This window comes from Plecotus auritus (genome assembly GCF_963455305.1).
Source record: "Plecotus auritus genome assembly, chromosome: 7".
NCBI classification, from domain to species: Eukaryota; Metazoa; Chordata; class Mammalia; order Chiroptera; family Vespertilionidae; genus Plecotus; species Plecotus auritus.
The window spans coordinates 65,711,444-65,725,360 of NC_137774.1; the positions used below are offsets into that span (position 1 = coordinate 65,711,444).

At 44.3% G+C, this 13,917-nt stretch overlaps 1 protein-coding gene across 3 annotated transcripts; it reads right to left on the reverse strand.

The window, feature by feature from the left end:
* Positions 1–698: 698 nt before the first annotated feature.
* Positions 699–13,876, reverse strand: AHSP (alpha hemoglobin stabilizing protein). Of its 3 annotated transcripts, none has more exons than XM_080679413.1 (4): positions 2,849–2,979; positions 1,943–2,082; positions 1,290–1,368; positions 699–1,063 (listed from the first exon to the last, which is right to left on the reverse strand). In XM_080679413.1, the coding sequence occupies exons 3-4, from the start codon at positions 1,362–1,364 to the stop codon at positions 860–862; spliced, it is 279 nt and encodes a 92-aa protein (XP_080535539.1). In that variant the 5' UTR covers positions 1,365–1,368; positions 1,943–2,082; positions 2,849–2,979; the 3' UTR covers positions 699–859. The 3 variants fall into 3 exon arrangements, with proteins under 3 accessions (XP_080535539.1, XP_080535538.1, XP_080535540.1); XM_080679414.1 differs by lacking the exon at positions 2,849–2,979 and adding an exon at positions 13,748–13,876 and having other exon boundaries at positions 709–1,063; XM_080679412.1 differs by lacking the exons at positions 1,943–2,082; positions 2,849–2,979 and adding an exon at positions 1,484–1,605 and having other exon boundaries at positions 707–1,063.
* Between the last annotated feature and the right edge of the window lie 41 nt (positions 13,877–13,917).

Genomic DNA, 13,917 nt, shown 5'->3' on the forward strand with positions numbered 1-13,917 from the left:
TCGTTCTAGCAGTTTTGTTACCTTTTTTAAAACCCGTGAGCCTGAGCTGGCCCCGGTTCCACCCCAGAGCCCTACATAAGGAAGCTTAGGGTCTGCGGGTCAAATAGAAAAGGTGTCTAGTCTGGGGAATGACCGGAGAAGGTTGGGGCTGCAGGGAAGGGGGCAGGAATATCTGCCTCCAATCCCCGGCTCTGGGCTGAGGAAGGATGGAGCCAAATGTTTTCCCATCTGAAAAACAATGGGTGTATTAAACACTTTCCAAGATCCCTTCCAACTCTAAGTAACAGCAAGACTCCAGAGAAGGGTTGTGCGGTCTTTAGGGGCAGATGATCCTAGAACTTTGCTTGAGCTGGGATTAAGGGCAGGAGAATGGACAGGTGAGGCGGCCGGACTCCTGCTTGATTCCACCTAGCACCGAATGAACAAGACTGGGAGACCTCCAGCATCTGTCTTCTAGGCAAGCACGTCACCAGGCCACCATTTCCCGAGAATTTCTAGCTCCCTCTTTTTTCAACCACCCCTTCCCCAGCACTTTCTCTTTAGTGTCTGTCTCCCTGTCCCCTCTTTTAGGCGATTTTAGTACTTGCCAGTGGTAACTTTGTTAAATCTCCAAGATCATATCTAAGAAGCAGGACTGAAGGAAAAGAGACCAACTGTTTCCACAAGTCAAGGACAGACCACGGAAGAAGAGTCGGGGAGACCAGCAAAGCCAGTGTCATCTTTATTGAGGTGTCCAGGTAGAGGGACACCCAGAAGGAGCAGACCTGAGGACTGAAGAGCGCAGGCAGGAACAAGGTTTTCCTGGCGACGCAGGCCCCGGTCTCTGAGCTAGGAGAAAGGCAGTGGGTGATGTGGGTGCTCACAAGGACTTCAGGAAGTCCCTATATTTGGCCAGGAAAGGGACGGACAGAGTGTTCAGCTCTTGCCGAAGTTCCTCCAGGGCCTGGTCCTGCTCTTGCTGCTCTCCGGTCATCTGCTGCCTGTAGTAGTTGATGTAGAAGTTCACCCAGTCGTTCACCATAGTCACCATGGCTTCCTCAGAGACAGGAGGGTCAGTGAAGACCTGGGGGTGGGGTGGAGTGGGGTGGGGAGAGGGGTTAGCAATGTGAGTCAGGAACAACCCACAAACTCTGACATCCTCTTTTCTCAGATTTGCATTCCCTGTCTCTGGTTGTTTCCATCAACTCCACCGCTACTCTCCCAGCTCCAAATTATTCTCCCTTCCCTGCCCTCCCCAAACCCTCAACACACCAGGCCTGTCCTTTGAAACAATACTTGGGCTTACTTACCTGCTGATTCAGTAGAGCATTAAATTCCTTCATTCCTGTGGAAATGAGATCTTTATTAGCCTGAAGAAGCGCCATCTGCCTGTTTAGAGAAAGAAATTGTAAGTATCCTTTTTCCTCATCCCTGGGTATTGCCCCCAATTCCCTCACTTCTTAAAGATTCCTGGTGCCCTGCAGGGTCGCCTCCCCTCCGGTACCTTTCAAATCCTGCCCTGCTCTGAAGTCACGTTTCTCCCAGGTTGGCTCACTTGAGGTCCAGGAGTGCTATTATGTGTCACCCACACTTTCAGGCTACGTGTGTCCCTCTGCGCCAAGCTAGGTGCAGGCAAGGAGTCCAGTGTCAGCCTAAGAAGGGAACGCCCTGCATCTAGACCCTGAGGGAGGGTGATAGGTCGGCCTGGGGAGGGGAAGGAGGGTGAGGCTTCCCTGAAGTTAGAAAGATAGCAAGGCCACAGACACAGATAAGGGAGACCCAGAAAACCAAGCCGGGCCAGGGCCTTGCCTTCTGCCCACATCCCAGTGTCCAGGCTCCCAATGCTAACAACACTAACATCAACTGACCGGCACCCTGGTACAGGGCAGGCCTTTCAAATCATCGCAACAACGTGATGGCAGTTTTCCCCTGATTCATAGATGATACATGAACAGCAGCTTACGTTATATTTCTCACTGATGCCAGGCACTGTTTCAAGCATCTGTTAAAGGTTTGTCCGTAGGTAGGCAGGTATCAGTAATGTCACAATTGGCAGGTGAGCCATATGTAAGATGTGGGGACTGGACTCCACCGGGCTGTGCTCTGTAAGAGTGGAGACACAATTGTCCTGTTCTCTGACATGTCACTAGGTACTCAAAGTAGAAATACTCTTTTCATCTTTTTAAATATTTTCCTAATGTTTTCCATTTTTACTAGCCATTTTCAAATTTCAAACAACCACATACTACTTGAGATTAAGTGAAACCTTACCAAAAAGTACCCTGAAAAAGGTGATTATTTTTGCTCCCTCCCTCTACAAAGTAACCAGCATTAAAGACGTGTGCGTTTCCTGTGACATCTTTCTGCATTCCAAATCCAGCATGCATACTTCCTACGTACCTATTCTCTCATAGACATTTGTCGATTTTCTTTTCTGTTTATAGCACTTTCTTAACATTCAGCAAAATGGACCTCTTTTTGGTGTGCAATTTATGAATTTGAATACATAGATTTATGTAACTACTACCACAATCAGAACACAGAACATTTCCTTCACCCCCAAAAACTCCTTCATGCTACCCCTTTGTAGTCATCTCCCGTCCCACCCCTACAGCCTACCAAGCACGGATCTGTTCTCCACCACAGCAGTTCTGTGTTTAAATATTTGCATACAGGTTTTTGTGCCAATATGTTTTCATTTATCTAGGGTACAATGGAATAGAATAGAGAACCCAGAAATCGACCCAAATCACTATGCTCAATTAATATTTGACAAAGAAGGCATGAACATACAATGGAGTCAAGACAGTCTCTTCAATAAATGGTGTTGGGAAAATTGGACAGATACATGCAAAAATTGCATAGTAACCTTTAAGACTGGCTTCCTTCTCTCAGAATAATGCCTTTAAAAGTCATCCAAGTTGTTGCAAGTAGCAGGAAGTTGTTCCTTTCCACTGCAGAGTGTCAGAGTGTCGCCTGGACACACTGCAGTTCCTGTTCACCCACTGACAGCTGGATAGTATGCAGCTTGGGGCAAGCTTGAGTGCTGCTGCTATAAATATTTGCACACAGGTTTTTGTGCCAATATGTTTTCATTTATCTAGGGTACAAACTATTGTTACCACTAGGAGAAATAGCTGCAATACAACCTGACCAAGCTTTTTAGAGGAATAATTTGACAACACTTGTTCAAATTAAAATATGCCTTTCAACCCAATTATCCTGCTTTGGTCTCTATTTTAAAGAAATGTTCATATTCAGTGCACAAAAAGGCCTGTACAAGGAATTTACCAGACAAGGAATTTGCCATTTGTGATCATCAAGAGACAGATTCAAACTGAAGGTCCTTTACTATGGGGAATCTAAAGAAATTATGGCACATTCATACTAAGGCATGACATACAGCTATTAAATGAGGTAGATAAGCATGTGCTGATATGAAAAGCTCTCTAAGGCAATGTTAAGTGAACTATAAATAGAGCAGGCTGTCCCAGGCTGCAAGTATGGAAGTGGGAGTGGGATTAAATGTAAAACTCTCTCTCTTTCTCTCTCTCTCTCTCTCTCTCTCTCACTCTCTCTCTCTCTCTTTCCCTCCTCCTTTCTCTCTCCTCTCTCCCCCTTCTCTCTCATTCTCTATGTCTGCCCCTCCCCGCCGTGTGTGTGTGTGTGTGTGTGTGTGTGTGTGTGTGTGTGTGTGTAGAATGGTAAACAATATTTACTTCTGGGGATTGATGGGCATTTGTTGGGAAATGTAAAGAGGGATAAATGTCATTAAGATACCTAGGAATAAACTTAACTAAGGAGGTAAAAGACCTATAAACGGAAAACTACACAACACTGAAAAAAGAGATAGAGGAAGACATAATCAGATGGAAGAACATACCATGTTCATGGATTGGTAGAATCAACATCATCAAAATGTCCATACTACCCAAATCAATCTATAAATTCAATACACTTCCCATTAAAATATCAACGGCATATTTCACAGACCTAGAACAAACTTTCCAAAAATTCATCTGGAATAAAAAAAGACCCCGAATAGCCACAGCAATCCTGAGAAAGAAGAACAAAGTAGGTGGGATCTCAATAGCAGATATCAAGCTTTATTACAAAGCCACTGTTCTCAAAACTGCCTGGTATTGGCACAAGAACAGACACATAGATCAATGGACTAGAATAGAGAACTCAGAAATCGACCCAAATCACTATGCTCAATTAATATTTGACAAAGGAGGCATGAACATACAATGGAGTCAAGACAGTCTCTTCAATAAATGGTGTTGGGAAAATGGGACAGATACATGCAAAAAAATGAAACTAGACCACCAACTTACACCATACACAAAAATAAACTCAAAATGGATCAAGGACTTAAACATACAACGGGAAACCATAAAAATACTAGAGGAATCCATAGACAGAAAAATCTCTGACATATGCCAAAGCAATTTCTTCACTGATACTGCTCCTAGGGCAATGGAAACTAAAGAGAAAATAAACAAATGGGACTACATCAAAATAAAAAGCTTTTGCACAGCAAAGGAAACCATCAATAAAACAACAAGAAAGCCCACTGCATGGGAGAACATATTTGCCAATGATATCAACGATAAGGGTTTAATCTCCAACATTTACAGGGAACTCGTGCAGCTTAACAAAAAGAAGATAAACAACCCAATCAAAAAATGGGCAACTGGCCCTAACTGGTTTGGCTCAGTGGATAGAGCGTCAGCCTGTGGACTCAAGGGTCCCAGGTTCGATTCCGGTCAAGGGCATGTACCTGGGTTGCGGGCACATCCCCAATAGGGGGCGTGCAGGAGGCAGCTGATCGATGTCTCTCTTTCATCGATGTTTCTAACTTTCTATCCCTCTCTCTTCCTCTCTGTAAAAAATCAATAAAATTAAAAAAAAAATGGGCAACTGATCTAAATAGACACTTTTCGAAAGAAGACAGAAGGAAGGCCAAGAGACATATGAAAACCTGCTCAAAGTCACTAATCATCAGAGAGATGCAAATCAAAACAACAATGTGGTACCATCTCACACCTGTCAGAATGGCTATTATCAACAAGTCAACAAATGACAAGTTCTGGCAAGGATGCGGAGAAAAAGGAACCCTCGTGAACTGCTGGTGGGAATGCAAACTGGTGCAGCCACTGTGGAGAACAGTATGGAGTTTCCTCAAAAAACTAAAAATGGGCCAAAACCGGTTTGGCTCAGTGGATAGAGCATCGGCCTGCGGACTGAAGGGTCCTGGGTTTGATTCCGGTCAAGGGCATGTACCTTGGTTGCGGGCACATCCCCAGTGGGAGGGGTGCAGGAGGCAGCTGATCGATGTCTCTCTCTCATCGATGTTTCTAGCTCTCTATCCCTCTCCCTTCCTCTCTGTAAAATATCAATAAAATATATTTAAAAAAAAAACACTAAAAATGGAACTTCTATTTGACCCAGTGATCCCACTTCTAGGAATATATCCCAAGAAACTAGAAACACGAATCAGAAAGGATATATGCACCCCTATGTTCATAGCAGCACAATTCACCATAGCTAAGATTTGGAAACAGCCTAAGTGCACATCAGCAGATGAGTGGATTAAAAAACTGTGGTACATCTACACAAGGGAATACTACGCTGCAGTAAAAAAGAAGGAGTTCTTACCATCTGCAACATCATGGATGGAGATGGAGAGCATTATGCTAAGTGAAATAAGCCAGGCAGAGAAAGATAAATATCACATGATCGCACTCATTTGTGGAATATAATGAACAACATAAACTGATGAACAAAAATAGATCCAGAGACAGAGAAACATCATTCAGAACGTCAAACCTCAGGGAAGGTAGGGGACAGTGGGGGTAAAGGGGAGAGATCAACCAAAGGACTTATATGCATGCATATAAGCCTCATCAGTGGACACAGACAACAGGGGGTTGGGGCCATGAATGGGAGGTGGGGGATAATGGGGGAATAAGGACACATATGTAATACCTTAATCAATAAAGAAATTTTTTTTTAAAAAAAGAGGGATAAATGTCAGGGAGAACTTGACCTTATCCCTATGGTGTTGTTTGAATTATTTTACAGCATGAATGTATCCTATTATTCTTTGTAATTTTTAAAAAGAAAAAATAGTGTAGTTCTAAAATCATTAGCCTCAGATCTAAATCATGCCTCAGTGCCTACAAGAGTAGCAGCTGCTCACGAAATCTTGGTTGAATGAATAAATGAATGAATGCTTTTGCCATTTTCAGTTCTGTAATTTCAAGTCACTTCATATATGTAAGCCTCAGTTTTGTCTGTAAAGGAGGAATAAAATAATAACTGCCTTACAAAGGCTATTGGGAAAATAAATGTATTCATTCCACAAATAGTATTGGGTACCTGCCTTTGTGCCAGGCACTGGTACAAGGCACTGGGAATATACCACTGCCAAAGACAGTGCCCTTCCCCCTATCAACTCCAAGCACACACTCCTGTCCCCTGGAGTTTATGTCCTAGTGGGGGAGTGAGAGGGTGAGAGGCAAAGTCTGAGAGGTGGGCAGGGCCCATCCACAGAACTTCGTGGGCCACAACAAAAAGTTTGTGTTTTATTTCCAAGTGTGAAGAAAAGCCATTGAAAATAGTGGCTCCAGCAGGAAGGGGAAGCAGTGGGATAGGACCAGATTATGGGAAGAAATCCCTTAAATTAATTTATTATCATTATGGCTAATGAGGGCTGTCCCAAGGCTGGGGATAGTCTTTTTTCATCAGCTAGACATGCCCAAGTCATCTTGGCCCAGATCAGTAAAATGAGGAACGGACAGCATTTCTGTGATGTGCAGCTACAAGTTGGGAAGGAAACTTTTAAAGTTCATCAGCTGGTTCTGGCAGCCAGACGTCCTTTCTTTGCAGCTCTGTTCGCTGGAGGAATGAAAGAGTCCTCAAAAGGTGATGTACAGATTCTAGGAGTTGAAGCTGGAATAGTTCGAATACTTGTAAATTTCATTTATAAGACCACAGTGTTGGCGTTTACCTAGATGATGGCATATGGAAGATTCTTATTTTTCCCCTTTTTTCTGTGTTTTTGTTTTCCCTCTCAAAATGTCATACTCAACATGTATTGTTTTAACCAAAACTTTTACTTCTAAAATTTTTTGAAGAGTTTTAATGATATTAGAAAATCCACATAAAAACTATATAAAAGGTTTTAATCTTATTTGTATAACAAATATACCTAGGAAAGTTTTAAAAGAAATAGAATAAAGTGTTAATAGTGTGTGTATATGGAAAATGGGTGATTTTCATATTCATTTTTATCCTTTTCTACCTAAAGTTTTTTCTGTAGTGAATACATATTACTCTTATAATCAGGAAAAAAAGTTTGGAAACAGTGACTGTTTGGTCTCATTTTGAGAATACACCATGCTCTTCTTAAAGGAGATAATTATGTGGCCTGATAAAGTGTTGCTCATTTAATGTATAATATTTACAAATGCAAAATAACAAAGGTAATTTTTCTTTGTGTAGTTTCATATTCCTTTTTGGGAAATTTCAAAAAATAACTCTTAATTGGAGGATTGTAAAATGACTTTTTTATCTACTGAAAGTGATGCAGCTCTGCCTATTGGCTAATGTACAAGTTAACACTGAGAGGTTCTTTTTTTTTAAATTTCTTTATTGATTAAGGTATTACATATGTGTTCTTATTCCCCCATTACCTCCCACCTCCCATTCATGCCCCCACCCCCCTGATGTCTGTGTCCATTGATTAGGCTTATAACTCTGAGAGGTTCTTGACCTCACTTTTCTAAATGACTGTGTGAGTTGAAAACTGCTTCGTAAATACCCCTGCTTCTCATATTTGCAAAATAGAAATGAACAGATTAATCCAATGGAATTAGTTGAATTACATAAAAACAGAAGAAATGAAAAAAAAAAGCCATTGAGGCTATTATCAATAAGACAAGAAATAGGAGAGAAACCAAGATGGCGGCATAGGTAAGCACCTAAACTGCTGCCTCGCACAACAATTTCAAAACTACAACTAAAAGACAGAACGAACACCATCCAGAACCACAGGAAAGCTGGCTGAGTGGAAATTCTACAACTAGAAGGAAAGAGAAAAGCTCACGGAGAATTGGAGGTACGGCAAAGGGTCTTTGTGCGCGCAGAGGGAAGGGTGGCTGAGAGCCTGGCTGACTTTCTCTGGCGGAAGGGGGAAGGAAGCCCCCGACCGCACTGAACCCCAGTTCTGACTGCACTGAACCCCAGTCCCGGGCGAAACCCCGTGGACCCAGGCTCATACAGGGGGAGTCTGGACTGTCAGGTAGAGAGAAAGGCACCCGAGACTCGGAGACCCGGGGGGAGACCCGGGAGAGCCCCGGCAGGCAGGGTTCCGGAGGTGCGCGCACCAGTGTGCACAAAGGCTGCAGAGGTTGCCACAGGCTTTCCCTAGCAGAAGGGAGTCCGAAGCTCCTGACTGCACTGAACCCCAATTCTGACTGCACTGAACCCCAGTTCCAGGCGAGCCCCTGGGGACCCGCGCTCTTACGGGGGGGAATCTGGACTCTCAGGCGGAGACTTGGGAGCCGGGAAAGGCAAAGGTCTGCAGGTGCACGCATGCCAGTGCGCACAAAGGCTGCGGAGGTTGCCACAGGCTTTCCCTAGTGGAAGGGAGTCAGAAGCCGGGGAAGGCAGAGGTCTGCAGGCGCGCACGCACACAAGGGCAAGGCTGACTAGAAGCCAAGACTGTCTGCTCCGCCCTGAGACTCCACCCCATCCAAGCTGAGCACAGAGGCTATTGCAATTTGGCAAGTCTAATCCTATAAGGCTGTCTCCAACACCGAACTTCTCCCAGCGTAGACACAGCTGATCCTTACAGCCAACTGGCCTGGAGGTCAATTCCTCCCAGTGATACCAACAACAATCAAGACTTATCTACAACAAGGCTGTACACACAGTCCACAAAGGGGTGCACCAAGAGTGTCCACCTCAGGTTAACTGGGGAGGCCGACCCACTGGGCCATATAAGAAACCTAGCACACAAATCTACCCTACCAACTCAGGGAAGTAGTGAAAATGCGGCATCAAAGAAACAGATCACAAATGAAAGAAATGGAGGAAAACAAACGACTGGATATAGAATTCAAAACCACAGTTATAAGGCTTTTCAAGAATATCCTAGAAAAGGCCTATAAATATAACGAGACCCTCGAAGATATGAAAAAGAACCAACTAGAAATTAAACATACACTGACTGAAATAAAAAATATTATACAGAGACCCAACAACAGACTAAAGGAACACAAGAATCAAGTCAAAGAATTGAAATACAAAGAAGCAAAAAACACTCAACCTAAAAAGCAAAAAGAAAAAAAAATCCAAAAAGTTGAAGATAGTGTAAGAAGACTCTGGGACAACTTCAAGCGTACCAACATCAGAATTATGGGAGTGCCAGAAGAAGAGAGAGAGCAAGATACTGAAAACCTATTTGAAGAAATAATGACCGAAAACTTCCCCTACCTGGTGAAAGAAATAGACTTACAAGTCCAGGAAGCGCACAGAACCCCAAACAAAAGGAATCCAAAGAGGACCACACCAAGACACATCATAATTAAAATGCCAAGAGCAAAAGACAAAGAGAGAATATTAAAAGCAGCAAGAGGAAAACAGTTAGTTACCTACAAGGGAGTACCCATACGATTGTCAGCTGATTTCTCAACAGAAACTATGCAGGCCAGATGGGAGTGGCAAGAAATTTTCAAAGTGATGAATAGCAAGAACCTACAACCAAGATTACTCTACCCAGCAAAGCTATCATTCAGAATTGAAGGGCAGATAAAGAGCTTCACAGATAAGAAAAAGCTAAAGGAGTTCATCACCACCAAACCAGTATTATATGAAATGCTGAAAGGTATTCTTAAAGAAGAGGAAGAAGAAAAAAGTAAAGAGAAAAATTATGAACAACAAATACATATCTACCAACAAGTGAACCTAAAAATCAAGTGAATTAAAAACCTGAGGAACAGAATAATCTGGTGAATATAATAGAATCAGGGGCATAGAAAGGGAGTGGACTGATAATTCTCAGGGGGAAAGGGGTATGGGGGGGTTCAGGAAGAGACTGGACAAAAATCATACACCCATGGATGAGGACAGTGGGGGGGAGGTAAGGGCAGAAGGTGGGGTGGGAACCGGGTGGAGGGGAGCTATGGGGGGAAAAAGGAGAAACAATTGTAATAATCTGAATAAAGATTTTTTTAAAAAAATAAAAAAAAGACAAGAAATAGCAAGTGTTGGAGAGGATTAGAGAAAAAGGAACCCTCATACACTGCTGATGAGAATGTCAACTGGCACAGCCACTGTGGAGAGCAGTGTGGAGGGTCCTCAGAGAGTTAAGAATAGAACCATCTATGACACAGCAATCCCTCTTCTGGGTTCCTACCCTAGATGTTGGAAAACACATATTTGTAAAGATATATGCACCCTATGTTCATTCCAGCATTATTCATGGTAGCCAAGACATGGAGACAACCATGGTCTGCCTTTTAAATGTGTTTCTTTTTATAGCACTGCTTTTCTTCTTGCAACTCATCCTCCCGTTTCCCAGGGTCTGTAAGAAAACCTCTCATCTGTAGTTAGTAAGGTGAGGAATTATTAAACGACTGTGGCTCCATGCTTACTACGTGCCCTTCCCCCATCAACTCCAGGCATAGAACAGGTTTACCTTCGCCCTAAAGCAAGCCCTGCCCATTCTCTCTGTGCATCTAGCACACCTTTGGGAAAGACTCTTGCATCCTGTAATACAATTCCCATCCTGCTTTCTCCCACCTGCATGTAATATTCCTTATGTTCCCTCCTTTTTTCTTTGAGACTATGTTTACTTTTATTTTATTTTATTTTTTTGTTAATCCTCATCTGAGGGTATTTTTTTCCATTTCTTTTCAGAGGAGAGAGGGAAGGAGAGAGAGAAATGTTGGTGTGACAGAGACACATTGACTGGTTGCCTTCCGCACACACTCGGAAGGGAAAGTGGGTGGGGGGGGGGGGCGCGGGGAGGCAGGACCTGAAACCCAGGCACATGCTCTTGACCGGGAATTGAACCTGAGACCCTTCAATGCGAGGGCCAATGCTCTACCCACTGAGAAACCGACCAGGGCGAGTGTATGCTATTAAAGCTGGGAAGACAGTGAAACAAGGGCGTACTTAGGCCAGAAGAAGCAACAGGAAAGAGACTAGCTGGGCTGCTGTCAGCTCGTTGGGGAATCAGAGAAAAGGGGGCCTTGGACACAGGTTGAGGGGTCAGTGCGGGAGAAGCTGCTGCTGCCCATTTCTTCCCTGGTTGCAAGTCTCGTGGGTCCCTTAGAGTTTAGGAGAAAGAAAATTCACTTGAAAAAGAGGTTTGAGAGGTTGTGCTTGAGGAGGGCACTCGCCCTATGTTCCCCCTTAATTCCAAATGTATAAAAGAAGCTGCAAACTGCCTTCTGAGGAGCATTTTTCTCAGTCTGTTGAGACCTTGCTTCTAGGAGTGTCCTCTGTTTGGCATATATATGTATTAGTATATGTGCTGCTGAAGTGAGCACTGATATAAATTCTTATAAAAATTCTGTACAGGTTTGGATGTTCCTACGTTTACACTCATTCACTGCTCATCCCAACCCTATGTGGTAGGTACTAATATTATTCCTATTTTACAGATGAAGAAATTGAAAGGCAGAAGGGAATTTGCTGAGATCTCACAGATATTAAGTGACCCCTGGATTCAAACCGAGGCCCTCTGATGGGATTCATTCACAGAGGTGGGCCTCAGAGTTCCGTACACTCACAGAAGCTAAGTTTTAAAACATCACAGGTTTGTAACCCTTCAATTTTTCACTCCAAGGAGCAACCCAAATTTTAAAAAAGGAAACATGAAGTCCCCTGGGTCTACCTGGGCCTCAGAGAGACTCTGTTTAGTTCTGAGGTAAGATGAGGGGGTGGCAGGGCTTGCCAGGATGAGGTCCCAGGGGAAGGTGATAGTTTGGGAGAATCAGAAGTTTTAAGCAGGGAGTCCAACTGGGAGGGGGTGGGTGTCCAAGGCCAGCGTGAGGGCAGAACAAACTCTCCTCTACCCTCAAGATTCTCCTGGCTGGTCTAATCATCAAATAGACATGAAACAGGTTAGCAAGGGAAAATAACCAAATTTAATACATATATAGGAATGGAAACCCCACATACATGAGAGGTTCAGAGACTCCCCCCCCCGCCGCCCACACACACACACATGCAGAAGAGGTTCAGACATAGAAAGAGGGATCTAGGCATATAAAACATTCTGAGCTAGGGATGAGGGAAGGTGCCTTGGGGCTTCAAAGGGTCATTGCAGGATGACAAGAAGAGCAGATGTTTATTAAGTAAAAGTTTTCCCTGCCATATAGTTAGGTCAAAAAGGTTATTGCTAATAATCTCTTATTATGGACAAGGCCCCCAATTCAAGATCTAGGTAGTTAAGAGAGGGGCAGAAGGTTCTCTTGAGCCTGAAGCTAAAATTGCCTTTAGCTCAAAACAATCTATATTCCACAGAAGCACATCTTTGGGTGACTCCTTTTGAATCCCCACAGTAGGCTAAGGAACCAGGGTACTTTTCTGATAACAAGAGGGTGCTTTTGGCACATTTCTATGTTAGAGTCAGTACATTGCAATGAATGGGAAGGAGAAAAAAGGAAGGGAGGAGAAAGAGGGAAAAAAGGTGAGTTGGGAGAGAAACACTGTCTTTAGACTCTCCCCCAATAAACACACAAGAATTTTTGCCTATTTCTCTTGTTTTCTGACACTGATTTTTCTGACACTATTCTGCAATCCTTTGATTTTCTCATTTCTCAGATGTCCCTAGGGTCCTTCCAGAAACAATACTCTTCCTGCCTTGGGGAAGTTGAAGGGCCAAGAATTTCTAGTGGAGTGCCAGAGCAGCCCAGAAGAAAAACAACAAACAAAAAGGGAAGTTTAACAGGGCCTCCTCTGGGATCATCTGGTCTAGCTTCTCACCATGCATTCATTCATTTATAAGTATCTTTTAAGCACCTACTATGTGTTAGTTACTGGGGATCAAATAGGCGTAAAATGTAGCCCCCTGGCCTCACAAAAAAGAAGGCACCTGAAGCCCAGAGGCACTGAGATGCCCAAAGTCACACAGTGGAAAATTCTGTGGCCGCCCTGGCTGGTGCGGCTCAGTTGGTTGGGCATCATCTCTTGCACCAAAAGGTTCTATTACCAGTCAGGGCACATGCCCTGGTTGTGGGCTTAATCAGTAGGGGGCGAGCAGGAGGCATGTTCCGCTCCCACATGGCTGTTTCTCTTTCTCCCTCGCCCTCCTCTCTCTCAATAAAAAGATATTTTTAAATAATAAAAACTAAAAATTCTGCCCGTCAGGTGTGACTCAGTGGTTGAGTATGGACCCATGAACCAGGAGGTCACGGGTGGTTCAGGTCGGGGCACATGCCTGAGTTGCAGGCTCGATCCCCAGTAGGAGGCGTGCAGGAGGCAGCCGATGGATGATTCACATCCTTGATGTTTCTCTCTCCTTCTCCCTCTCCCTTCACCTCTCTGAAAATCAATAAAGACATTTTTATTTTAAAAAATATTCTGTGGCTACAGCAGGTCTGGAATGCAACGGTTCCGGGCGCTTTCTCTGCTCCTGGTAACTGAAAGTAGCGGGTCACAGGGATGCGGGTCCCTCCTGGACTCCTCGGGCCCGAGGGACCCCGTCGCTCCCGGGGCCCAACTACAAAGAACAGGGCGGGCATCACACCTGGAGGGTCGGTGGGAGGCGGGGCCGCAGGTCCGGCAGGAATTGTCACGTGGCCGGCTCCACCAAACACCCCGCGGAGGCCCACGGCGCCTTGCGAAGCAAGATTGCCCCTCCGCCGCCGCCGTAGCCGAGCCGGGAGCAGGCTCCGCCCACGTGTCTGTCCCGCGGGG

What these genes read in the sequence shown, in the direction of transcription:
- AHSP (XM_080679413.1), bottom strand. Translation starts at nt 1,364, where the DNA reads ATGGCGCTTCTTCAGGCTAATAAAGATCTCATTTCCACAGGAATGAAG. An exon ending in ATGCTCTACTGAATCAGCAG is followed by an intron (nt 1,064 to 1,289) that starts GTAAGTAAGCCC and finishes CCCCACCCCCAG; the next exon opens with GTCTTCACTGACCCTCCTGT.